At 42.3% G+C, this 26,612-nt stretch overlaps 2 protein-coding genes and 2 pseudogenes across 7 annotated transcripts; 3 read left to right on the top strand and 1 right to left on the bottom strand.

Moving 5' to 3' along the window:
- Positions 1 to 1,844: 1,844 nt before the first annotated feature.
- Positions 1,845 to 22,698, top strand: LOC106009624 (uncharacterized). Of its 4 annotated transcripts, none has more exons than XM_087181112.1 (4): positions 1,845 to 2,030; positions 5,286 to 6,271; positions 8,371 to 8,483; positions 22,322 to 22,698. In XM_087181112.1, exons 1-2 carry the CDS (start codon positions 2,017 to 2,019, stop codon positions 6,067 to 6,069), a joined length of 798 nt encoding a protein of 265 aa, XP_087037238.1. In that variant the 5' UTR covers positions 1,845 to 2,016; the 3' UTR covers positions 6,070 to 6,271; positions 8,371 to 8,483; positions 22,322 to 22,698. The 4 variants fall into 4 exon arrangements, with proteins under 4 accessions (XP_087037238.1, XP_087037239.1, XP_087037237.1 ...); XM_087181113.1 differs by lacking the exon at positions 22,322 to 22,698 and adding an exon at positions 13,254 to 13,600; XM_087181111.1 differs by lacking the exon at positions 22,322 to 22,698 and having other exon boundaries at positions 8,371 to 12,330.
- LOC147826144 (zinc finger protein 277-like) lies at positions 6,220 to 13,181 on the top strand (annotated as a pseudogene). The gene is made up of 3 exons (XR_015439628.1): positions 6,220 to 6,231; positions 12,323 to 12,802; positions 12,902 to 13,181. The product of XR_015439628.1 is annotated as a zinc finger protein 277-like (transcript).
- On the top strand, positions 13,608 to 19,343 carry LOC101696368 (zinc finger protein 277 pseudogene; annotated as a pseudogene). Its single transcript, XR_015439627.1, has one exon. The product of XR_015439627.1 is annotated as a zinc finger protein 277 pseudogene (transcript).
- LOC101716597 (zinc finger protein with KRAB and SCAN domains 4-like) lies at positions 15,309 to 24,624 on the bottom strand. The gene is given in 6 exon segments (XM_013073183.3): positions 15,309 to 19,968; positions 19,970 to 20,291; positions 21,123 to 21,246; positions 21,521 to 21,585; positions 22,698 to 22,842; positions 24,217 to 24,624. Coding segments are annotated over 6 exon segments (1,605 nt in total). The 3' UTR covers positions 15,309 to 19,427.
- Positions 24,625 to 26,612: the final 1,988 nt, after the last annotated feature.

Here is a 26,612-nt window from a genome sequence, read left to right as displayed (position 1 = left end):
CAGCATGCTGTGGTGTCTTGAATTAAAATTCTTTCATCCCCGAGAGATTATGCACTAACGGTCATGTTTTGAAAGCCCTGCGCTCGTGTCTGGGCCCTAATCTTCAAAAAAGCACACAGAATATATAGATAGCATTGGCTTTCAGGTCACTAGTCAGGAAAACCAGCGTTCTGGTAGCACCGTGTGTTGCTTTGGGATTCTGCAGGCCCCACGCTGGAAATGCTTTTCCCAACTGCGACCTTAAATTCTACGATTTAAGGGAGACCCTAACTTGGCAGTGTTGTGCCCAGATTACGAAGTCCCAAAGACCACCAGGAGGCCGTTTCCGATGTAAGCACACGAGGGTCATTTATTCAAGCTTAAGCAGGGACTCTCAATTGTCACCGACACAGCGGATCGAGATTGAGAGCCCCGAGTTCCAAATTAGCAGGGTTTTTATAGAGGTTACAGCAAGCTTCGGTCATTAGCAGCCATATGATTGGTTAACATTTAGCAAGTATGAAGTGTAGAATTTTGATTGGCTAGGCTCATTGGGGGTTGAAGGGGATTACGTATAGGTTTTTACAAGAAAAATGGGGACGAAGGTTAGTGGTCTACTTTCACGTACTGATGGTCAGCAGACATCTTGACTCATGGTCATGACCACCTTGTGTGGATAGTCAGCACGTGAACAGATTGTCCTATAGATAGTGGGCCCGGGACACTTGTTTCTAGGGCAAACAGGTGGCTGAGTCATGAGTTTAGGAATCTTGAGTTACAGATCATGTCTTTTGTCCCAGATTAAGCACATTTAATCATTAATTTGAAAGAATAAAGGAGACTGCTCCATTTTGGACAAAATGGAGTCATTCTGGTCTCACATTCACAAAATGGAGTCACTTTTGGTCTCACGGCAGAAACTCAGGAAGCAAAATCATTTTTGTGAGAAGTGAAGTAGGAAAAGGCTACAAGGAGAGGCGGTCGCGAGGAAAGGGAAACCAGAATGCGTTAAATCCCGCCCACTTCCAGCGCCCTGGGCCCGCCTCGGAAGTGCTCAGGGACTTCCGCCGGGCTTTCTGGGAGTTGCCAGCTGTCTGCTCCCGAAGGGAGGTGGTTGTGTTCCATGGACTTCTTCCTGGAAGGCCTGGTGTCCAGGAGCCGGTGGCCCAGCCTCCTCCTACTCCTGGGACTGTGCTCGTGTCCTGCCATCTATAGAGGCCTAACTTAACTACAAGTGCCCTCCCGGTACAGTTGGTATCGCTGCCTCCCAATCCGCAGCTCGCTTTTCCAACAAAAGACAAAACTGCAAGTAATTGGAAATACATATAGGTGCTCTATATGTAGGAGAGGCTTCCGTTTCTTAGGCTCATGACATCTTTTGAATGCAGAGTAGATACCTGCTTCAGCTTGTAAATAAATGGTCGCTTTTCCCTGCAGTAGTCACCACCATCCACACCGGGGCCACCTTCAAGTAACCTTGAGGCCCTTCCCAGGAGGCCCCACGGCCTCCTCAGCATTTACCTCACAGACGTTTGCAGATCAGCTCTGTATTTAATTTTATACCTCTTTTCCCCTCAATAATAGTCTTCTTTGTCTTTGTCTTTTCTTTGAGTAAAATAATGTTTCTTTTACAGAAGTGTACCTGGACAAGACCTCTCAAAAAGGAATCTTACTGAATTGCGCTGTCCAATTATAGGAAAGGTGTGTAGCTGCAACTTTAGAGAAGCTGGTTTTGCTGGTCCCAAGAATTTTTTTTGTATGGGGAATCGAACTCAGGACCTTGCGCTTGCCAGACAGGTGAGGCACCACTGAGCTAAATCTCAGGCCCCGAAGGATTCTGTTAACAAGATTCTCCACGCCACCATCTGAGCTGGCTCCATGAACTCTGTTGACGTTGGCCGAAGCCAGTTCCTGACCATCCCACCTGCGGAGCATCAGTTGTGGTACTGGGAGCAGCACTGGTGGAGGAGTGGGAATACCAGGTTGTCTTCGAGGAAGTAGCTAAACATTGAGGAGGTGGATGGACCCAGTTATCAGATGGGAAAGAAGAGGTATTTTTAAAATTACCTTAAAACTTGTAGTGCCTTAAAGATTCCTCTGGCTCTCTTCCCTACTCTTCAGCCTGAAGTCAGACTACTTGTGATTTTGGCCAGCTCCCATAATCTTTGTTTCTTTTATTTCCTCATGTGTAAATGAGGATGATAAAACCATTTGCCCAGAGCTGGTAAGAGGATTACATAAACATACCTGATACACAGAAGTCCAATCCAGATACTCATTGTTATTATATCTTCCTTGCCTTACCTCCTGGGGATGACCTGTTCTGCTTTTTAATTTATTTGTTTTTATAATAATTCCATTATAAATTCGTATGTTTAATCTTTTTTTTCTGGGTCCCAACACTTGCACATGGAAAATAACCTGCCCAAAAACTCCCAGCTCAGGGAGCAGAGGAAGAATAATTATCTCTCCATTGCCACCCAGGAATACACCATCAAAAAGTCAGTTAAACAGATTCTTTTTTCTACTTGATAGATGTAAACATTAAGCTTTGGAATTCTGGGATTCTCTGGAAATAAGGGACCTAAAGACTGTCCCCTTCTCTATCCCCTTCACTGGTAAGGTTTGAACTCACAGCTTCTAGCAAGTGCTGTATGGTTGAGCTACATCCCCAGCCCAAGCCTTTAAAAAAACAAAACAAAACAAAACACTACTACTTAGTGGAATCAGGATGTCCTGAATGCTTCAGACTGCTAAGAGGTTGGAACAGGGAAAATCCAACTCAGCTCTATCTTTCCCACAGTTTTTATTGTTCAGGTGCTCCATGTTTATTGCCCGTTGTCTGAGATACGTTCTTAATATGTTCCTAATTTTTTGTCTTTGATTTTTACTTAAAGTGTTTTTATTTTGCAGGAATTTTAATTTTATGGGTATTCTATGGGTCAGATTTATCAGTTTTTAAATTTATGGCCTCTGGGTTTGGGCTCATCATTAGATTTTTCTACAGTGAGGTTATAAAAGACACTGCTTACACTTCCATCTGATACTTCTACGGTTTTATTTTTTAGTATTCACAACTTTGATTTGTTGAAAATACTTCCTAGTATGTAGAGTGACGTAGAAGTCCAATTTAATGTCTTTCTGGATGATCATCCACTTTCCCCATACATTTACTGAAGAGTCTACTCATCTTTTCATATTTGCTGCCTCTATTACACGATAAGTTTCTGCCTGTGATGGTGTCTATTGCAGGACTTTCTATTCTGTACCATTTGCCTGGAGACACGGTTATGTTTTATTTAAAATCCTCAGGACAGGTCCCCATTCAAGTGACCGTTTTCTTTTTCATTTTTTACAGGCATTGTTTTTCTATGTAAATCCTAAAATCTGCTTGTAAAAAATGGATATTTTTATTGGAATGGTGTTAAATTTATGAATTAATTTGAGATTAGGCTCTAAATCCTAATCCCTTACCCACTGAGAGAGGCAGCAGTCTCAGGGGTTCACACGTCACCTCGGCTGTTTCATTAGTTGTCTCACCTTAGAAAATGTATGTTAGGGCCGGGGATTTAGCTCAGTGGTGCCGCTGCCCGCCTCGCAAGCACGAGGTCCCAAGTTCGATCCCCGGTACCAAAAAGAAAGAAAGAAAAGAAAATGTATGTTAATCAGTTTATATATGAGGACGGCTTTAATGTCTGCCCTGTAGGGTCGACAGAAGGGTCGACAGACATAAAAGGCACACGATGCCTTCCACAGGGTAAATGAAATCCTTCCTTCCACGCCTGCACTTCTGTTGGTTCAGGAGGGGCCAGTGAGAGGGAACCCTCCGGGATCCTAGAGCGATCACCAGGTGCGTTCGCCGGACTCCGGAAGTTGGCTGTTCGCTCTAGCTTTCGGCCCAGCTCTCCGCCCGTCCCTGGTCGCAGTTCACAGGTGCGCGCAGTCCTAACTGCCTGGATGGGCGTGGGGTGGAGAGGCTTCAGCCTGCTAACCCTCCTCCCTCCAGTTCCTTATGGCTCGTGTCCCCTTTGCTCCTGTCCTCTCTCCCCTGCCCTCGTCCCCGTCCCTTCCTGCTCCGTAGAGGCAGCCAGCTGTAGGTCCAGCACCGCGCACTCGGCCCAGGCTCCTTAGCCCCTCTTCGCAGCAGTGGCCCACTCACATTTCTTACCGGGCTGAGTTCCATCAGAACGAGTGGAGACCTGGTTTTCACTTGGTCCTGGGTCCTATGTTCTCCCTTGCACTGTTCTAGGGTTTTGTTTGTAAACTGTCACTCAGTTGGGATTTCACTGGGTTTGTTTTTGTTTTGGGGTTATATGGGGTGCTGGTTGTTACTGTTGTTGTCGTCGCACTGCATTATGGGGTTTGGGGAGGAAGAGCACAGAGGTGAAATGCCGTTTTGACCACATGAGGGGTGCAGACTGACAGTTTATCATGTTGAGATTTCTAACGTGGAAAAGGTCAGAGAGAGGCAATAATAGTAATTTCAGTTTAGAGCAAATTTATCAAGTTTGGAGACAAAATTGAGTTTGTTCCCAGGGGTAAGAGAATGGCAGCAGTCACCCAAGTTCGTGCATGGGTCTGAACTATAGAGCAATGAACTGGTGGGACCCAGTGAAAGGTTTCCTCTGTCACGACTGCAAAAGAGAGGACTTTCCTGTTGCTAAGATACCGTTTTATCATAGTAGCAGTCAGCTGCTCTAGCAGCTGCTACAGCAGCAAAAGAACTGCATTTTTTACTTCACATCTCTTCTAGTTCAAGTAGTGTGGACACCAGTCAGTTGTAAAACATACCTGCCAATGATATTGTCATTTAAAACTTCAGAGCTAAATTTCTGTCCTTGTACATTCTCTGTTCTCATACTACTTCATCTACCATATCTGCAAAGTATTGAATTTCTATGATTTTCTAATTTAAATATGATAAAAAGTCTTCTAAAGTAGGAAGTATATTTTCTTCTGGTGCTAGGGTTCAAACCCACGGCCTATGCATCCTAGGCAAGTGCTCTACCACTGAGCTACATACCCAGCCCTCATGACTTTTTAATATTTATTTATATTCCAGGATCTTTTTAAGATACCTTTATAGAAGATAGGCTTAAATATCTAAGAGAGTTAGATGTTCATTGCAGTAGTTCTGCAATGTTAATGTGTCTTAGTACAAGCTGAATGAAAACATTTTATCTTGTCTTTAGATGATTGATGTGTCACAAGATTACTGAACGTGTTTGAAAGCCCCTAGTTAAGTCTGTATTATGTTATATTGATTTAGCAGCGAGAAATACATTTGAAAGATCTGTTTATTTCAGGAATCAAGACCAGAGTTGTAAACGAGGTTTCAACTTTAAAGGGAAGATTTTTATAAGGATGAACTCACACCAAAAGTTCTCCAGCAAATGTAATGGAAATTCTTTACAGATTCCTGAATATGAAAAGTTCTTTCTGTTTGAGGACCAATTTAAAAAGCCTGAAGGCAGGCCTACAGAAGAAAGACAATATAAATGTGGTGAATGTGGAAAAAAGTTTGCCCAAAGCTCAGGCCTTGTTCGACATCAGAGAATCCACACAGGAGAGAAACCCTATGAGTGTGATAAATGTGGAAAAGCTTTCAGTGTGCGCTCAACTCTCACTGTACATGAAAGAATCCACACTGGGGAAAAGCCCTATACTTGCAATGAGTGTAAGAAAGCCTTCAGTGTGAGGGCACACCTGATTATACATCAGAGAATCCACAATGGAGAGAAGCCCTATGACTGCAGTGAGTGTGGCAAAGCATTTAGTGTGAGCTCAGACCTTATCAAGCATCAGAGAATCCACACTGGTGAGAAGCCGTATGAGTGTAAGGAGGGTGGGAAAGCCTTCTATGTGAACTCAGCCCTCATTAACCATCAGAGGATTCACTCTGGAGAAAAGCCCTATGAGTGTGGAGAGTGTGGAAAAGCATTCAGTCAGATCTCAACTCTTATTCATCACCAGAGAATCCACACTGGAGAAAAACCATATGAGTGTGATGAGTGTGGAAAAGCCTTCCGTGGAAGCTCAAATCTTACTAAGCACCAGAAAATACATGCTAAAGGAAAGTGTCATCTGTGATGTATGAGTGAAGATACTGAGAAGCCTCATCTTACATCTGAAGTTACTGTCAAAAGTAAAGTACAATAAAACATAAATGCTTTAGTTGACATTTCATCCCTTGGAATAGTGAAGAAGTAAGAAGTCACTAAAAGTGACTCCATGAGCAGAATGTCGATGGCTGTAAGATAACTTCTGAGAATGCAGTCTGACAACTTTCCAGGTAAAGCCATTCAAAAATCATACTTCAGAATGTAGCTTGTGTTGGTTTAGTAAGAGCTGATAATTCTAATGTTGTATTTATTTCTCTTTGTGCAAGCCTTTATTTTTATTGCTACCAGACTTACAGATGAAGCATTAAATTTTCAAATTGGAAGCAAATGTTGTTTGATGAGAGAGTGACCATGCATCCTCGTTGATTCTGAAAATAGTGACCTGCTGGTCTAGCTTTGCTTTTGATGGACTTCTTTGTTTTCAGGGATGATTAGCTACATGAGTGACCTCTTGGCAGAAGGCAGAATATCTCCGGGTAGAAATCCCAGTAGATGTTTTACTATTAAAAAACTAGTTTTTTTCTTAATAAGCCCCTCACCCTACCCAGGTGTGGTGACACACGCCTGTGATCCCAACACTTGGGAGGCTGAGGCAAGAAGATTGTTGTGAGTTTGAGGCCAGCCTGGGGTACATAGTGAGTTCAAGACCAGCCTGAACTACATAGTGAAACTTGTCTCAAAAACCAAAAAATAAGTAAGTAAATAAAAAGCCCCAGCCTTCTTGACTTGCTGACCAAAAAAACTCTTGAACTTGCCTGAAATTCCTTAACCAAAACAAAAATAACGTCGAAAGGAGCTTCTACTGTTTCTGACACCTTATCCTTTCCTTGAGTATCTTTCTGGGTGTGGTGTGGCATATGCAAAGGCTTAGAGATGTGAGGCTAGGTATGAGGACCAGTTAGAAAGACAGGAGGGGACAGAGGATTTAGCTCAGTGGTGCTGCCACCTGCAAGAAATCCAGGCATGGTGGTGCATGCCAGTTGTCCCAGCACTCAGGAGGCTGGGGCAGGAGAATCACCATGAGTTCAAGGCCAGCCTTAATTATATAGTGAGACCCTGTTTCAAAGAAAGACAAGAGGATACAGCTTTGATTGGAGTTGGCATTGGCTTTAGGATGACTTTCAAGGATTTACTTAAATGACTTTGTGAGGCATCACACCTAATAGCAACGAGGAGAGCTCAGATTTGGAAGGCAATAGAAATTTAATGAGCTTAGTTTGGAACATGTTTTTGTTACTGTCTTTTGGAATCCCAGACGAGCTATCTACCAGGCCATAGCCTGATTTCCTTACTATAATCCCCAAACTGTATGTGAAACTCAGGCAAGAAATTTGGACTTTAAAATTACTTTATGGATTTTTTTTTTTCCTATTTTAACTATGATTTCTCATTCCTGGTTAAAAATCCTGAAATTTTTTTGATCTTTGAAACTTAATTCAGGTGAGATTCTAAATAAATACCAATTGATAGAAATTGCAGGTTGTTTTCATCCACACTGATCAGGTGGCAGGTAACACTCTGGCAAGGTGAAATGATGTTTATACCTCATAGAGGAACTGTGTCAGCACTTCAGGCAGGTCACCATGAAACTGTGAACCAGCCGTGATTACCAGGTGCTGAGGCTACGGATACATGTAAGAAAGCACATTAGGAAGTCTTGGTGTTGGGGTAGTGCTACCACCCTATCCACGTCCCATTAGGCCTCGATCCCTGGTAACAAACAAAACAAGTCACATTAGGCCTGAATATGAGTGTTGAAGGCAGAGAATTCATGGTTCTGGAGCTCAAGTTTTTTGTTTTCAGTGCTGGAGATCAAATCCAGGCCCTCACACATGTTAAGCAAGTATTCCACCACGGAGCTACATCCCCAGCTGGATCTCAAGTTGAAGAGAGAGAACCTCATTTAGAACATGAGCATGTTAGAAAAAATTAGGCACATACTTACAGGCAGGTTTGAAGGGCCTCAGCAGAGCACCAGGAGGTTATCCTTGCTTTGCTCCTTTGAAAGTGTGAATTTCTTTGCTGTGCTTCCTGCCTGTTGCAATCAGAGGAGGCTGTGGTTTCTCCTTGATGTGCCATCACCCCCATATCTATACTCTGGGTTTTTAAGTCAAGATCTCACTATGTATCCCAGGCTGGCCTCAAGTTTACAGTCTTCCTACTTCAGCCTCCTATGCACTGGGATTACAGTGCACCACCAAGCCTGGCTCCGTTCCTATAGTCTTCAGTATTTACCTTTCTGACACCTCCTATCTTGGTTTGTTACTAGGATGGAGATTTAGAGATAGTTCTTTGGGTGAAGAATACTCTTCTGGGATCACCACTGAAGTAATGACCCATCTCACCCAAACCAGCACAACTATAAATACTAAGCAGTTAGTGGTAAGTATTCTGAAGACTTTAAAAGAGCAGACATTCTGGAAAGAGAAATTTCCTTTATTGAAGAATTCAGTGTGAGGGGTTCAGAGTATATACGTGGCTATTCCTTCTGAGTTGAAATTCAGATATTAATGACTGTTTTTGGTCAAGCCTTGTGCCAGATACTAGATTCAAAAATAAATGAAACCAAGCAGCCTAGTCTCAAGGGGCTTCCAGTCTTTTGGGGGACAGAGAAAACAGACTAGATAGAAAACAATAATTACAATGATAAAGCCACTGGATTTGTACAGTATTTGGCACTAAAAAAGATGTGACAAGTACTCATGAGACAGTTGGGAAGGTTTCAGAGGAGGATGAAAGCTTGAAGTGGGGTTAAAGGGATGAGTTCTTAAGCCCTATGAAAAAGAATGAAGGAAGGTACAATGAGAATAGCATGCGCGAAAGCACAGTACATCTGGAGGAAAAAAGAAAATTTTCAATGACTGATCATACACTGCACATAAGGACGTAGTATCACCATGGCCAGACTGTGAAATACATTGTTTGCTACCATGATGAAACATGTTCTCTATGGCAGTGTTTTTCAACACTGTGCAGTACAAAGTGCATTTTATACTGTGACTCAGCGTACTATTGTTGGGGGAGTCGTTCCTCAGTGGGACTCTTGCATTCCTACATATCCTGCTAGGTGTGCCTACAACTGCAAAGACAGGGCAGCTCTTACGTAGGCTACTGTTGTATATGCAGCCGGTAACTTTGCAGGATGAGGTTCCACCTCTTAGACGAAGGGTAGGCTGGCCTCCTGCTTACGTATTGCCATCATTCTTCTGGGATGTCCCCATTCAATTCTCATACATGACATAGGAGTTATTTACATATTCTGGATGAGCCCTTCTCACAGGGAATGCAAATACTATCTCCTAATAAAATATAGATTTACTGTATTCTATTAAGAGTGTCTTTTCTTCAGTATCCGTTTTTTAATTGTAATCTATTTCAGCTTATCAGTATTTTCATTTTTGTGGATGTGTCTTATTTTGTGTGTCTTATGAAGAGTTCTTTCTACCCTGAAATCATGAAGATAATCTCTATAATTTAAAAAATATAATATGCTTTCCCATTTATATCTGTAATCTATTTGAAATCTATTGCTGTACATGAATATGTAGAGTCAGATTTCATTGTTTGTCCATATGCATATTCAGTTGATCCTGCATCACTTGTAAAAAAGACTATTTTTTGCCCACTGTTCTACACTGCCAGTTTACTGTATGTTAATTGACCATACAGGAATAGATCTATTTCTGATTTTGCTATCATGTTCCATGATACTAGTTGGCTCCTACACTGCCAGTTTGCTATATATTAATTTCCCATAAAGGAATGGATCTGTTTCGGATTTGACTATCGTGTTCTATGATATCAGTTGGCTAGCCCTGCATCCAAACCCATGTTTTTCTTATTGTCATAGCTTTGCATTATGTTTTGGGCTCCAGTGGAACAAATCACCTACCTGAGGAGTCAGATTCGAGGCCACATTTCTTCATGTGATGTTTCAGGCTAACTGCAGGGCATTACAAAGGCCTTACCCCTCATGAAGGAAAGCTACCCTCCCTACACCAGACCTGTGGCAGAGCCAGTACAGTATAATCCTGGAAGAGAATTGTAGCCCTGGCCCCTGACCCCTGGTCAGCCATGCCAATAGATGTGTCTGCATTTCTAGCCCAGATACCTCATTCCTTCTTTATTGGGGACTTTCCCAAGTAAATCTGCTGAGACCCTCTTCCTGTGAGAATGAGAAAAGAACAAAAAACTCAAGGGAAAGACATCAGACAAGGAGAGCGGGTAAATGTAGGAGGGGTATAAATGAACAGGGAAGAGCTCCCTTACTCTCTAAAAACTGTATTGGGGGAAAAAAGAAGTGAGTAAGTGTAGCACAAATAGACACGCTCGTAAAAGAGTGGTGAGAATAGCGTTAAATAATGAGATAAGAGTGTGGGCAGTAATATATAGAAGGAAGAATACACCAAAAAGTAAAAGCCAAAGAAAAAAGTTATAAATTTTTTTAAGTTTATTTTTTAAAATTTAGGCCCGGGCTTTAGCTCAGCAGCACCGCACCTGCCTGGCAAGTGCAAGGGCCTGAGTTCAATCCCTGGTACCAAAACAAAACAAAAATAAAATTTAATTAATTGATTTTTTTTTATCCCATTCCAACCCTCAAGCCCCCTCCCCTCCCCATGCACAAAAGCTTTGTTTCCACTTTTTCCTTCTATTTTCATTTTTTTCTTGTCCTTTCCTCCTTTCTCCCTGCCTCCTCCCGTTCCCCTTCCCACTTGAACACTTTCTTCCCATTTTCCAACATCCATTATACACCTCAGTCCTTATTTCCACATTCAGTTTCTCACACCAGAGAAATGATGCACTATTCAAATGTGTGTCCGATTTATTTTACTTAAGAGTATGGTTTCAAGGTCCATCCATTTAGCTGTCAATGTCTGAAGCTCATCCTTTATGCCAGAGTAGTACTCGGTTGTATAAAAAAACCCCACATCTTCTTTATCCACTCGTCAGTTGATGGACATTTGGGCTGTTTCCAAGCTTTAGCTATTACAAACTGTGCCGCAATAAACATGGGTGTGCATATATTGCTGTGGTATGATGCTTTTAATTCTTTCAGGAAGATACCAACAAGAGGTATAGCTGGGTCAAATGGGACCTCTAGTCCTAGTTCTTTGAGGTATCTCCATACTGATTTCCACAGTGGTTGCACCAGTCTGCACTCCCACCAGCAGTGGAGAAGGGTTCCTTTTTCCCCACAGCCCCTCCAGCATTTGTTTTTGGTTGATTTCTTATTTTATTTTATTTTATTATTTTATTTTTTGGTACTAGTGATCGAACTTGGGTCCTTGTGCTTACAAGGCAGGTGGCAGAACCACTGAGCTATATCTCCGGCCCTGGTTGATTTCTTGATAGCAGCCATTCTTTCTGGAGTGAGATGGAATCTCAGCATTGTTTCAAGTGGCTTCTTTTTCTTTCTTTCTTTTTTTTTTTCTGGTGCTGGGGAATGAACTTGTGACCTTGCACTTTCGAGGCAGGCAGCGGAACCACTGAGCTAAATTCCCAGCCCAGCATTGTTTTAATTTGCATCTCTCAAATGACCAGTGATGTTGAACATTTTTTCATATATTTATTTGCTGTTTCTAATTCTTTATCTAAGAAGTATCTTTTTATTTCAGATGCCCATTTTTGCACTGGGTCTTTAAATTTGGGGAGTTTGATTTTTTTTTAGTTCTTTATAGATTCCAGATAATAGTCCTTTATCTGAATAGCTGGTAAAAATTTTTTCCCACTGTGTGGGTTGTCTCTTCACTCTGTTGGTGGTTTCTCTTGCTGTGCGAAAGCTTTTTAATAAGATGAGGTCCTAGTTGTCCATTCTTTGTAATATTTCTCATGCGATTTGGGTTTTGTTCATGAAATCTCTGCCTACTCCTATGTCCTCAGGTGTTCTTCCTAGTCTCTCTTCCAGCAGATTTAGTATTTCTGTTTTAATATTTAGATCTTTGGCCCATTTTGATTTTAGGTTAGTGAGTGGAATAATTTTAAATGGATGCACTTTCATCTGCAGCGTCGTCCCCTTCAGAGTCTGAGTCCTCCAACTCTGATTCTGACAGCAGTGAGAGCAGTTCAGATTTGAAGTCAGTAGTTATAGCTCTGCCTCAGCTAAAGATATGAGGAAGAAGAGAGAAGGGAAGACCTGAAGTAAAGATAGAGATAAATCTGTCAGGAACTAACAAACAAATGACAGGAGACAGGAAGAAAGAAGAGCGCAACAAAGGAACTAGGGAACAAGAGCCGAGAGAGAAAGAAGGTCAGAAAAACAGAGCAGTCAAAATTCAAAGATCAAAATTGGAAAGATCCCAGGAGGAGTCCTGGCTGCTCCCAAGCCCCAGGGGGCTGCTGCCGGAATGGAGGAAGAGGTTGACAGAAGCCATAGCGGGGTCTTGGCTGTTGCTTAGGAAGCTACTGTAGTCGTCTATCCGATCTGGCCAATGAGTATATTCAGATTTTGCACAAATGTGAGAATTTTCAAGCAAGACTTCATGTCTCTTGGAATTTGAGACAGTAAGCGTTGTACCCTAGAGCCGCTCTCCCTGCCAGAAGGTCCAGGTGGCCCCACTACTTCAGTAGGTTCTCCATCTGTGCCTTGTATTTTCTGTGAAGAGCATTTTCCTGCAGCTGAACAAGACAAAACTTCTGAAGCACATGATTATTGAGCATAAGATTGTCATTGCTGATGTTAAGTTGGTTGCTGAATTCCAGAGGTACATTTTTTTTTTTTTTGGTACTGGGGATTGAACTCCGGTCCTTGTGCTTGCACGGCAGGCCGTGAAACCACTGAGCTAAATCCCCAGGCCCTAGAGGTACATTTTATATTGGAGGAAAAGGTTCACTGAACAGCCTATCACAGATTTTTGCAGTGTGATAAGAATTAATTCCACAGCTCCATTTGAAGAACAAGAAAATTATTTATTATTATGTGATGTTTTACCAGAAGATAGAATTCTTAGAGAAGAGCTTCAGAAACAGAGACTGACACGGTGGGCCCTTTTGCTCCAAGGTCTTTGCACTGCTTCAGATACTGTTGTACAGGATTTTCATGATCTTTCTGAAGGGGAAGGAAGAGATTTTGGAAGTGTATGAGAAGGAAATTCTGGAACAACAGCAGCAAGAGTGGAATGATACCACTTTTCATGGCGTTTGTATGTTTTGCAGTGAGGAATTCCTTGGAAACAGATCTGTTCTTTTGAACCACATGGCCAGAGAACATGCTTTCAACATTGGATGGCTAGACAACATTGTAAACTGCAATGAATTTCTCTGTACATTACAGAAGAAACTTGACAATTTGCAGTGCCTATACTGTGAGAAGACCTTCAAGGACAAAAAACACACTTAAAGATCACATGAGAAAAAAGCAGCATTGTAGAATCAATCCAAACAATAAAGAATATGACCGATTTTATGTCATTAATTATTTGGTTTTTTCTTTTTGGTACCGGGGATCGAACTCCGGTCCTTGCGCTGGTGCACCAGGCGGTGAAACCACTGAGCTAAATCCCTGGCCCTGTCATTAATTATTTGGAACTTGGAAAATCATGGGAAGAAGTTCAGTTGGAGGATGATCAGGAGTTGCTCGACCATCAGGAAGATGACTGGTCTGATTGTGAAGAACACCCTGCCTCTGCTGTCTGTCTCTTCTGTGAAAAGCAAGCAGAAACAATTGAGAAACTCTTATGTTCACATGGAGGATGCACATGAATTTGATCTTGTAAAAATAAAATCAGAACTTGGATTACATTTCTATCAAGTTAAAACTGGTCAATTTCATTTGAAGGCAAATTCACCAATGTAGATGTTATGGCTGCTGTGTGAAGTTCAGTTCCAAAGCAGATTTAAGGGTTCACATGGAAGACACTAAACACACTTCATTACTTCCTGAAAGACATGGGATCAACTGGAATATTATTTTCCAACCTATGAAAATGACACTCTCCTGTGTACACTCTCTGACAGTGAAAGTGACCTGACAGCTCAGGAACATAACGAACATGTTCCCATCATCAGTGAAGACACATCTAAACTGCATGCTTTGAAACAAAGCAGTATTTTGAACCAACTGGTACTACGAGAGTACTTGAAAAACTAGAAGAAACTATACAAGTGACTTAATGGTTTTCTGAAACAGACACAGAACAGTTTAAATTTGAACATCAGCAAAGGATTAGTCCTTAGTGAAATAGATTTGTGTAAATAATTGGGTTTTTAAGGAAGACTTAACAAAACACACATCAGACAGAAGCATCTGAAGGAAATAGTTAACAGTAGGGTTGGGAATGACCAAGACCAAGAAATGCATAGGGATTGGCAAAATATGCATAGTGATCCAAAAAAGAAGAGAGGTGAGAGAAGAAATTATTTTTCAGAAAATGAGAATTACAGACTCCAAAATCGGGACAGTGAAAATTCTAGAAGAGATAGATCAAAGTGAAGGGAAAAGACTAGAAAACATGCAAGCTCTAAAAGTGATGAAACTAGGTATCAGAATGGTGCTGAGAGATGATGCGAAAAATCCAGCAGACATTCTGAATATTCCAGAGTCAAAGGGAAATCAGAACTGGAAAAGAGAAAGGTAATTCTATAAAATAACATAACAGAACTCACTTTATATTCAGTTCAAACAAAGTATTTTTTACAGTGATGAATGTTATAAGCTCTTATAAAGTACTGCTTTGTATTTGTAAATTTTTAAATGTTTTCATTTTAACATGTTTTATTATTGATACATTCAAGTGCATCCATATAAAATTATTGGGAGAGAAAAGTCTCAACCAAAAAGGAATGTAAGTTTTGCTTATATTTTGTGAATAAAAACCTGCCTGGTAAGCACAAGGTCCTGATTTCAATCCCCGATACAAAAAAAAAAAAAAAACAATGAAGCTCACACCACTGGCTCTTCTTGGGTCTCGAGCTTATAGAATACAGAACTTAGGACATTTCCAGAATCATAGGTACTAATTCCTTGCTACAAGTGCTTTCAGTACTAGGGATTGCACCCAAGGACTTTTAGGAAGCTACATCCCCAGACTTTCTCTCCTGAGACAGAGTATAACCAAGTTGATCATGATAGGTTTGAACTTGCAATCCTCCTCTTCAGCCTCCCTGAGTGCTGAGATTATAGGCATGTGCCACTTGTTTCTGTTACTTTGCCCAATATTTTTTATTTAGAAAGTTTGGAAGTGATGCATTTTCATTGATTAAAGAAGTCACTCAAAATAACGATACTGTTTTATTAATGTAATACAAATAGTTTACATTAGGATTTTGTGTCTACTAGCACCCTGAAAACTCTGACGTATCAAGCTTGGAAAATTGGCATAAAAATAGGGACTTGGATAGATACAAAGGATTTTGGATGATGACAACTCCCAATAAGCAAAATACAGTTAGGAAGAGAAAATATTTCACAATGGCAAAACCCTTACTTGTGAAGTATAACTATAACACCTTCTTATATCTGAATTCCAGAAAGTTTGATTGCTAGTGCCAGAAACTAAGTGAAAAATGTGAGTAAATGCAATAATGAAAACATATTTCTGTAAGTGATACATTAGCGAAAAAGTCTGTAAGAAAATAGTCATCCTGAAATACTTTTTTTAACAACTCCATTTCAAAGATACATATTAAAGACTACTACTCTAGTACAGACTAAAAAACTAGGTTTTCTCACCTAAATTCACAAGACTGAAATTTGGACTATCAAGAGCACCAGGGGGTGTGGTGGGAAGAAGAGGAAGGAGGAGAAAGAGGAGAAGAGGAGGAGGAGGAAGAAGGAAAAGAAAAAAGGGAAAGAAGGAAGGAAGGAAGGAAGGAAGGGTGGAAGGGTCTAAAATGCATATTTAAGGACAAAGTAAATTCCCCAAGGAGTTAATGATAAAAGTTCTTGTCATAAAGGAACTGTTTCCATACAGGTCATTTGGGAATCAAGATGTAAGAAGATCAAGACTGTCAAACACTAAAATTGTCATTTTTAAAGTGTGACCCTTGGTTTAAATATTATTTGGTACAAATCCACTGACTTGGAGGAACCATAAACCTAGAAGTTTACTACACAGTACTTGCTGGCACAGGAGATGAGGCAGTACAGTGTCTACAGCTTTGAGGGGCTCTTGGTTAGGCACAAGAGAATTAAAAGGCAAGAGCAAAGATGCTTAACCTCAGAAAATGAATCATTTTATTCTACCGTTGTAACTGATTTTCCAACCAAATGAACAGGAAAAACTTTCTCCCTCAAGAATAGCACAATTAACATCAGAGAAAAAATAGTGGAATTCTTGATAATGATTCAGTGATGGAGCTGTTTAAGGCATTCTACATAGAATTGCTAGGAAAGAAAACTGAATTCTGTCAAAGTTACCCCACCTTCATCCCACCCTATCAATCCTATTTATGTGGCAAAAAATGCAATAGATTAACTCAGAATCCAAAACCTCAGTTTTTTGGACAGAAGCAAATTGGCCTTGATGGGAAGTTCCACAAAAGTCTAGAACATCAGATTTTGAGAGTTATGTGGATCACCTCACTAGTTCATTTAATAAATGTTTATACAAGGCACAGTGGGGTCATAAAACTTCATGAACCCAATCAACTGTGGGATCACCACAGTCAGAAAGTATAGACACAGCAGTAGTAGGACATCATAAAGTGCAGGCTGATGGAAACTAGCAAACCAGCAAAACTAGAGGCCCATTTAGTTCCAGTGGGTGAGAAGAAAATACTCAGGTCTTCCAAAAAACTCTCCCATAGGCTGGGGATTTAGCTCAGTGGTTTCATCGCCTGCTGCGTAAGCACAAGGACCCAAGTTCGATCCCCAGTACCAAAAAAAAAAAAAAAAAAACTCTCCCATAGCCTACTAGGAACTCAGTTCTGTTCCAATCACCTTCTAAAATGTAGACAATAATTCATCTCAGATACACACAAATACATACAAATAAAACCCCAACTCAAATTCTGTAGGCAAAACTCTACAGAAAATTGAAATAGAAGGTCTTTATCTCAACCTGATTAAGGCTATCTATGAAAAACCAATAGCCAACATCATACTAAATGGTCAAAAACTGAAAACTTTCATGCTAAAATCAGGAACAAGACAAGGATGCCCACTATCACCACTCCCGTTCAATATAGTTCTGGAAACATTAGCCACACCAATTAGAAAAGAGAAAGAAATAAAAGGAATAAAGATAGGAAAAGAAGAAGTTAAATTCTCATTATTTGCTGATGATATGCTGCTTTACATAGAAGACCCAAAGAACTCTACCAAAAGGCTTCTAGACTTAATTGACAGATTCAGTAGAGTAGCTGGATATAAGGTCAACACTCAAAAAACAATAGCCTTCTTATACATAAATAGCAGACTCATTGAGAGAGAAATTTGGGAAATAATTCCTTTTACAATAGCATCCAAAAAAATGAAATATCTAGGAATCAACCTAACAAAGGAAGCAAAAGACCTCTACACTGAAAATTACAGCACCCTGAAAAAGGAGACTGAGCAGGATATAAGAAAATGGAAAGACATCCCTTGTTCCTGGGTAGGAAGAATCAATATAGTGAAAATGGCCATAGTTCCAAAACTGCTATATAGATTTAATGCAATGCCGATTGAAATTCCAACAATATACTTCACAGAGCTAGAGAAAACAATCCAAATATTCATTTGGAACCAGAAGAGACCTAGAATAGCAAAAGCAATTCTGGGCAACAGAGACATGGCTGGGGGTATCACAATACCCAACCTGAAGCTATACTACAAAGGTACTGTGATAAAAACAGCATGGTACTGGCAAAGAAACAGACCCGAGGATCAGTGGAATAGATTAGAAGACGCAGAAACAACTTCAGACATACTCAGCCACCTCATCTTTGACCAAGGACCCAACCACCCTCATTGGAGGAAAGATAGCCTATTTAATAAATGGTGTTGGAAAAACTGGATTTCAACCTGTCAGAGATTAAAACTAGACCCATATCTATCACCATGCACTAAACTGAGATCTAAGTGGATTAAAGATCTAAATATTAATACAGAAACACTAACTTGCTGAAAGATAAGTTAGGTAGAACTCTTGAAGACATTGACATAGGAAAAGACTTTATGAACAAAGCCTCAATAGCACAGGAACTAGCACAAAGAATCAACAACTGGGATTTCATCTTATTAGAAAGCTTCTACACTGCAAGAGAAACCACCAACAGAGCTAACAGACAACCTACAATGTGGGAAAAAATTTTTAGCAGCTGTAACTCAGACAAAGGGCTACTATCTAGAATATATAAAGAACTGAAAAAAATCAGACCTCCCAAATTCAAAGATCCAATTCAAAAATGGGCATCTGAAATGAACAGACATTTCTCAAAGAAGTAAAAGCAGCAAATAAACATGAAAAAATGTTCAACATTACTGGTCATTCGAGAGATGCAGATGAAAACAACACTGAGATTCCACCTCACCCCAGAAAGAATGGCTGCTATCAAGAAATCAACCAGTAACAAATGCTGGCAGGGGTGTGGAGAGAAAGGAACCCTTCTCCATTGTTGGTGGGAGTGCAGACTGGTGCAACCACTATGGAAATCAGTATGGAGATACCTCAAAGAACTAGGACTAGAGATCCCATTTGACCCAGCTATTCCCCTGCTGGGTATCTTCCCCAAAGAATTAAAAGAACCATACCACAAAGATATATGTGTACCCATGTTTATTGCGGCACAGTTTGTAACAGCTAAAGCTTGGAAACAGCCCAAGTGCCCTTCAACTGGAAACTGGATAAAGAAGATGTGGTTCTTTTATAAAATGGAGTACTACTCAGCCATAAAGAACGAAAAACTAGAGTCATTTATAGCTAAATGGATGCATATTGAGGCCATACTCTTAAGTGAAATAAATAGGACACACGTGTAAATACTGAATAGTTTCTCTAGTATGAGAAACTGAGAGTGTAAATAAGGACTAAAAGGATTAATAACCAATAATTGATACTTTGAAATAGGAAAAGGTCCAAAGGGGTAGGGGTGGTGGGAGAAGATGGGGAAAGGAAAGAATGGAAAGGAAAAATTATGAGAAAAGGAAAAAAAAATGGAAACGAAGTATGTAAATAGGGAAGGGTGGAGGGGTGAAGGGTGCACAGTTAATGGGGAAAAAATAAGAACCAAGCTACATCATGTACAGGTACAAGCACCCAATGATAATTGTAAATGTATTATATACCTAAAATGTACCCATAAAAGTATTTCAGCAAAAAAACCCCAACAAATTCTGTAGGCAGCAAGGCTCCAGGGAGCTTCAGTTTAAAGACAAATGAGCACCAACTTTGCTATGCATACAATGAGTCACTGTGACAGAAGTTTTTTTTTGCCTACATGACTCCTCTGATGTTGAGTGAAGTATGAAGTTCGTGTGAAGCCTTTTCCACATGCATCACACTGATAGGATTTGTCACCAGTGTGGATTTTTTGATGTTCAATAAGTCCTATTTTCTGAGTGAAACTTCTTTCACACTCATTACATTTATAAGACACAGGAGTTTCGACATTTTCCCATTGACTTTCCATTCTAGCCTGACCTTCTGAGGCCTCTCCAAGCCAAAGCTCCTGTTCATTTCTGTCACGATGGATCCTCTGGTGTCTCTGGAGATGTGAACTCCGCCTAAAGGCTTTGCCACACATGGTGCACTGGTATGGCTTCTCCCCAGTGTGAATTCTGTGATGTTCAAGGAGGCTGCAGCTCTGGCTGAAGGTTTTCCCACAGTCCTCACACTCGTAGGGCTTCTCTCCCGTGTGTGTTCTCTGGTGTTTGATAAGGTCTGAGCTGTGACTAAAGGCCTTCCCACACTCTTCACACTCATATGGCTTCTCTCCTGTGTGGACTCTGGTGAATGACCAGGGCAGAGCTCCCGATGAAGGTCTTCCCACAGTCTTCACAGTCGTAGGGTTTCTCTCCGGTGTGGATCCTCCTGTGCTTGGTCAGACCTGAACTTTGAGCAAAACTCTTTCCACATTCATAGCAAACATGCCGCCTGCTCGCTGGAGCATTTTTCTGCTTTCTTTGTAACCTGTCTTCCTGTTTGCCAGCTTCAGCACAAGCAGGATCCTGGGCAGTGTCCTCACCCAGGTGGCAGGGAGTCCGCCCAGGATCTTGTCCTGGATGCTCCTCAGCTGGAGACAAGCCCCTGATCTTAGCCTGCATTTCACCACCTGAAACAACAAAGGTCAACGAGGGTGGATTATGCCCTATGTGGGAGGAAAGCTCTGATGAGCACCAGGGAGACAAGAATTGCAGGGGTCTCTGCATGCCAGGGAGGACTGAAGTGCAGGAATGAGAATGAGAATAAAGGAGGCCACGGGGTGCTGAGCGGAAGAGACCTGAGAATGGGACAGGGCCACTGGGAGAAGGTACAGCTGGGAACGGAGGGAGTGGGGGGACGAGGCCAGGGACTGTGCTGAGGACACAATGGTGCTGGTTTGGGGAGGGGCTGCTAAGCACTGAGAACAGTAGGGCAGGGCCATGCACTGAGCTTAGATACTGAAAGGACTGAGCAGAAGGTGGCAGTAAACGGGGCAAGTGGAAGGGTTTCTGAAGTGTTACATAAGAAACATCAGGGTAGAAAGGCAGAACTTGGCCAGTGACCAAAGATAAGGGATTATCTTGAACTGTACCTAGGGAGATGTAGGGTCTCCAAAGAGAACACCTATTGGGACAGGAAGGGAAGGGGCAGAAATATATGCTAGGCAAGCACTCTAATACTGTGCCCCAGCCCCAGCCCAGAAATTAACATTTGTTGTGCATCTTCTCTGAGCCAGATCTGTGCTAGGCTTCTTAGCTGCTTCATCCCACTCTGACTAGAACATGGGAAGGCACATGAGAAAACAAGATCAGAGACTTAAGAACCTGGTAGTTTCAAAAATGGTGGTTCTGAATCCATACGCAATGGGCACCAACAGTACTGACAGGCTACCAGGGCCAGGAGGTCCTCACTGCAAAGCATGCTGAGACCCCTCAGGAGAACCAGTGCCCCTCAGTCTTACCCAGGGAGCCAGGCTGGCCACAGCTCTGCTGCCTTTCATTTCTGCAAAGGTTCACCTGAGAAGGCCCTAGCTGTGTCCTCCCAGGGGAGAGAGTCAGGGCCATGTCTTCCATTTTCAGCAACCTCTAAAGCAACAGAAGATGACCAAAGAGACGGAGTGAGTAGCATCTGGGAAACACAGACAATTCTGCAAGCCAGTCTTAAAACTGGACCAACCACATAAGTATACTGCCATGAAGCTGGTGATAAGCAACTTTGATTTAAAAGAGAAAATTCACGTCCCTCAGGATTGGGGTTGAGGATCCAGGATGGGGACAGAGGTAGGGTGGGCAGGGCAGTAGCTTCGCAGGAAACAGTACAGTAGTAAGGGCACTGAGGAAGGGAGGAGACACAGCCTACCTGGGACTCTGGGGGAAGCCTGTCAGCTGCCACTGCATCTTCTCTGCAGCTGCCTCCCCAGGCAACTAGTAGGAAAAAAGTCCCAGATGAGATCTCCCCTGGCATCAGCCTCCCTGCCTTAGGGAATCTGAGTTCAAAAACTCGATCAATTTTGCCACACAAGTTTGTACAGAGTGCTCCTAATGTGCCCAATCCCACTGGCTCCAATCCCTGAGCCCGAAGACATCTGTTGTGTTCTGCAAAGATGTAAAAACTATGAAGAAAGAAGCATACTTGTGTGGAATGGTAAAATGAATTAAAACAAAAAACTTTGTCATTAGAAGCTCCTGTGAATGTTCCTAGGGGAGAGGAGGATTTTTGCTCAGTGTGTCTTTAGGAGCTGTGAGGGGACATTCTGCCTTGGTTTTGAAAAAATTAAAAGAAGTCAGTCAGTGCTGGACCCAGAAAGGCAGGAATGGGAGTCTGTTTGCGTAGACTTGAGAGAGATTCAAGAGAGAAAAGTCAAAATGAACTGTAGGCCTCTTTATAGGAGGCAAACACAGGCTAGACACAGGCTAGAACCTCTGCTGAAAAATGAAGACTGCATGTTGGCTGGGTGTCCCAATGCCATGGGTCTCAAGGACTTACACACGTGTTTGGGGCACAGGAGAGGTCAGCCAGTGACAGTCCTTTCCTACCAAGTGAGTATCATGCTATTATAATAACAGACCTAAGGTTAGCAGATTTGTGTCATTTAAATTGCAGTCATCCTACAACTGTTCGATATTGTGGCTGACATTATAAATTGTGTTTTCTTCTTAGGAGTCACTGCTATCTAAAACTGTTACTAATGTGTCCCTCTGGCATCTTCTGCACAGAGTGGAAGCTCCATGGAGGCTCCATCCTCAGTGCCAACCACACTGGCTATCATGAGGGAGGCTCCACAATTTCACGTCGAAAGAATGGAGAACCAAATCCTTCCAAATCCAAGTCCTGGTGACATCTTACTTACTGTGGCTAAGCTTGGTCAGGAAGGCACTTCACCACTGTGTTACCAATTTCTCTTTTAGTCTCAGTCTCAAAGTAGAGTTGATCAGTGATAGGCACATAAAGTAACATCAGCAGATCTTCCAGACCACCCTTCGGTAAAATTGGGTGAGGCCTGTAGAACTCAGACCGGCCAGGAGAGAATATTCACCTGTTTCTTGTGAGGGCCACGAGCATCGAGATTCATGCTTGAGCAGAGGCTTCCCTGCCTGGATTTGGCTGCTCTGAGACCACTGGGCCGCTGTCACCAGTCCCACCTTGCAACACAGAAGTGCTTGTCCCTCATCATCTGGGTCCTAGAAGACATTCATTTACTTTTATTTATCCACCAAGCTATGTGTAAGCACTTTCTGTTCCCAGGCACTGTTCATAAGAGTTTAGGTATATTAACTAATTCAATGCAGACAGTGCTGTGTGATGTTATTATCTGGGTTTGATGTTTGGGAAACAGGCTGAGTTTAAGCAGTTGACTCAGTCTCTCAGCTAACAAGTGACAATGCCAGCTTGGCAGCTCAGCAGGATGACTCTGGAGTCCACGCTCTACACCACTGTGTTCCCTCTCTGTACACATTTGTGCTTTTATGAAAACCTTTTGGAAAGTGGCAGGAAATTCTTAAAAAATACTAATATTTTCCTTATCTGAAAAGTGAGGATAACTTACAGTGCTTGGGGAAACTAGGATCACAGTATGTGAGATCCCGAACAGAGGGCCTGGCATATGGGATGTCCTTAACACATTCAGGTTTCTGTCTACAGACATGATTAAATTATACTTTTCAAGCTACTTTCCCAAGTGCAGCTCAGAACGTCCCTCATTCTTTATAAAGAACAAAGTGAAGAGATTCAAAATGACTTCATTGTTACAGAACTCAGTGCAATCGATTCAAGTGGAGAACCCTGGTGTCCTGGTCACTTATTTGGAGGCCTGGCCCTGTGTCACTGAGGGAAGTTGCACTAGGACATTGCATGACACAAAGAGGGACCAGACTCATAAATCAGAAAAGATGGAGGGAAATCCAGCCCATTTTTTACCAGAGGTTCAAAACCAGTGGTTCACAGATTTAGGAAAATAACCAGTCTTATTTTCATCTAAGAAAAATGTAGCTTTCCTTCAATTATGAATGGAAGCAACAAACCAAAGTAGCATAAGCAGTCCCAGGACTTTCTCACCAAGAGAAACTGCATACATTTCCACAGCACTTTAAAACTGGACAGTATCTCCAGAATCATTCACCTTTATCAGCACTTTGAAATGACCAGTTATTAGTCTTATCTTTAGGTCTTGTTATTCAGTATTATTATTCAGTGCATCAATAAAAAAGCACTTATCTAGCTTTATCACAAAGTTGTTTAATACCTTCCTAACTGAAGTTTAATAGGATTACGTTCTTTGCAATCCTTCATATTTTCCTTTATGTGTGTAAAAACAGCATTCTGAGAATGGATCCAGACTACTCTGCCTCACTTCCAAAGAGGTTCATGGTAGGGCCTGGGATTTAGCTCAGTGGTTCCGCCGCCTCCCTTGAAAGTGCAAGGTCCCGAGTTCGATCGCGGGTACCAAAAAAACAACAAAAAGGTTCATGGTCCATAGAGGAATGCTTTCACTCCAACCATGAAGTCTCAGGAAGGCACAAACCACAGCTGTCAGATACTAAACCTGTTTTTTCTACCTGCAGTGGCAACTCCTCCAGCTGTTCCTCCAAAAACTCTAGCAGTGCTGCAGCTTCTTCCCCACTCCCTGGGTGCTGTGTGCGCAGCCAGGCCTGCAGCTCCTCAGGCAGGACGGCCAGGAACTGCTCCAGCACCAGCAGCTCCAGGATCTGCTCCTTGCTGTGGGTCTTTGGCTGCAGCCACTGATGGCAGAGCTCTCGGAGCCGGCCCAGGGCCTCTTGAGGGCCAGCAGCCTCAGGGTAGCGGAAGGCGCAGAAACACAAGCGGGCACACTCTGGGCCTGGCACATTGTTCTCCTCCACCCCGGCAGAGGCCTCTTCCTCCTCCACCTTCACAACCAGAAGTCCCATTTGGTCCTCTGCAGAACGGGCATCCAGAGCTGTGGCTTCACTCGGTTCCCTAGCCATCGTTTGCTGCCAGCCTCACTGAGGTGAGAGTGGTGTTTCTGCACGAGAGGCCAGAAAGGTGAAAATCACTGTCAGTCACTAAGCTTGTCAACTGCTCCTCCTGTGCAGCCCAGGAGCCGGAGGACTTAACAGGGAGCAGCTGCGCAGATTTCTTCTCCATGTTCAAGTGCCTCTGTGGCATCATTTTCTGCACAGCCACAAACCTGAACTTCACCAATACGTTCCCTCCACATAGTCCCAGGGTGTGAGTCTAGGCAGCCCTTCGCCCCTAACTCACTTGAGTCGGTGAGACTGGAAGACCCAGGCTATTTCCTGGCCTTTCTAGGAAGCCCCCCTCCACAGATGGCTCTGAGTGATCCTTTAGCTCTGTGGTCTCTGGGTGCATTCAGACAGGACCCCAAAGATTTGCTGCCCTCATCCCTAGGACTTTGAATATGACTTGGTATCTTGTCAGGCTAAGCAGCCTGATCACAGGGACCTTAATTCCACCACCGAGCTCAGTGCAGCTCCATCCCACAGCCTGCAGATGACAGCTCAGCGCTACCAGCAGCTTGACCTCAACCAGAAAACCCCAAACAGCTCAGCTGAGCCTTCCTGGCTTCTGGCCTTCAGAACTGGAATAATGAGTAGGTCTTGTTCAAGCTGTAAATGGCTGGCAAATTGTCAGGCAGCAATAGGACACAAACAGTAAGTCTCCCCTGTGAGCAAGACACCACATTTAGGATGTCTAGAAAACATGGTAGGTCCTGTACCAAAAGAAAAGGACTAAGTTTTTAAATACTAGATGCACTCACGTGAGGCTTATACAAACAATTGCCTGAAGTGACAAATTCAACTAACTGGAAGCAGGGGTTCCCTACTTGGGCTGGAAAGGGTTTAGTTTCTCTCAGAAAAATAAAAAATCAGAACATACCACCAAGTGCTGACCCGGAAGAGTGCAGCAGCTGCTTCTGGTCCTTACCTACACCCTGCCCGCTAACCACCTGCTACTCTTCCCTCTTCTTCAAGACCGGCCTCCTTCAGAGAAAGCCCTTCTGACAGGACTCCAGTTTTCACCTCTGGTTCAACCTTCAACACACTGTAGGCAGTAAACCATGAACAAGGCACCAAGACTGCTCCTGCAGAAGTAACTAGAGAAGCTCCCTCGTTACTATTTCCATGGCTCCTTCTCAGGCGCCAGACTGATGTTGGTGCCCGTTTCAGAATCTCACAGGTCTTCTCTTGTGCTTTCCTTCAGTTTGGTTTGGTTTTTTTGCAATGCCCCATCATAGTCTGGTTAGGTACACAGACACTGAAGCCTGGCTTCCTGGGCTTATAATTCTGGCTTGGCTACCTAATAGCAGGAAGAGCTTGGTAACTTGCAGATCTCTACCCTCACTTCCTCATCTAAAAGAGATGGTGACAGTAAATAAGGGTGTTGTGAGCACTCAAGTAAATTTAAGTATAACGTTATTAGAACACTACCTAGCATGTAGAAGGTACTGCATTAATACCAGCTAAGAGTATAGTTCCCTGGCCTTCCTCAATTTTAATTAAGAGTAGCCCGTGTTCTGTTATAAGTCCTTTTCACCGTTACAAACCTCTCTGCTCGTCCTGAGTCTCCAGCCAAAGGAAAGGTATCCCCAAGTTTTAAAGCCTTTGGGAGATTCAGCATCTCCACATAACCAGTTTGAGTCTTTGCTTTGGGTCAGGCTCTTCTTCAGGGTATCTTATTTTTCCCTCCTAAAATACAGAAACCGTTATAGAGACCACTGATGAATAACACTGCAACAAAAGACAGTCACTAAGATTACTTACTGAAAATAATGTGCTGTCACAGTTAATAACAGAAAATCATTAAATTGTGCTCTGTGTCTGGTACTATTTTAAGTGCCTTACACATATCAACTTATTTAATCTTTACAACACAGCGAATGAGGTGATAGCCTACTCCCCATTTACAAAGCAATAAAATAAGGCACAGGGTCGGGGATTTAGCTCAGTGGCCT

The sequence above is a fragment of the Heterocephalus glaber genome, unplaced genomic scaffold, assembly GCF_053883595.1.
Source record: "Heterocephalus glaber isolate CG9 unplaced genomic scaffold, H.glaber_assembly_v1.0 deba00001472, whole genome shotgun sequence".
Taxonomy (NCBI): Eukaryota; Metazoa; Chordata; class Mammalia; order Rodentia; family Bathyergidae; genus Heterocephalus; species Heterocephalus glaber.
Note: the sequence above shows the minus strand (reverse complement) of the source record. Positions and strands in the feature narration are given on the sequence as shown.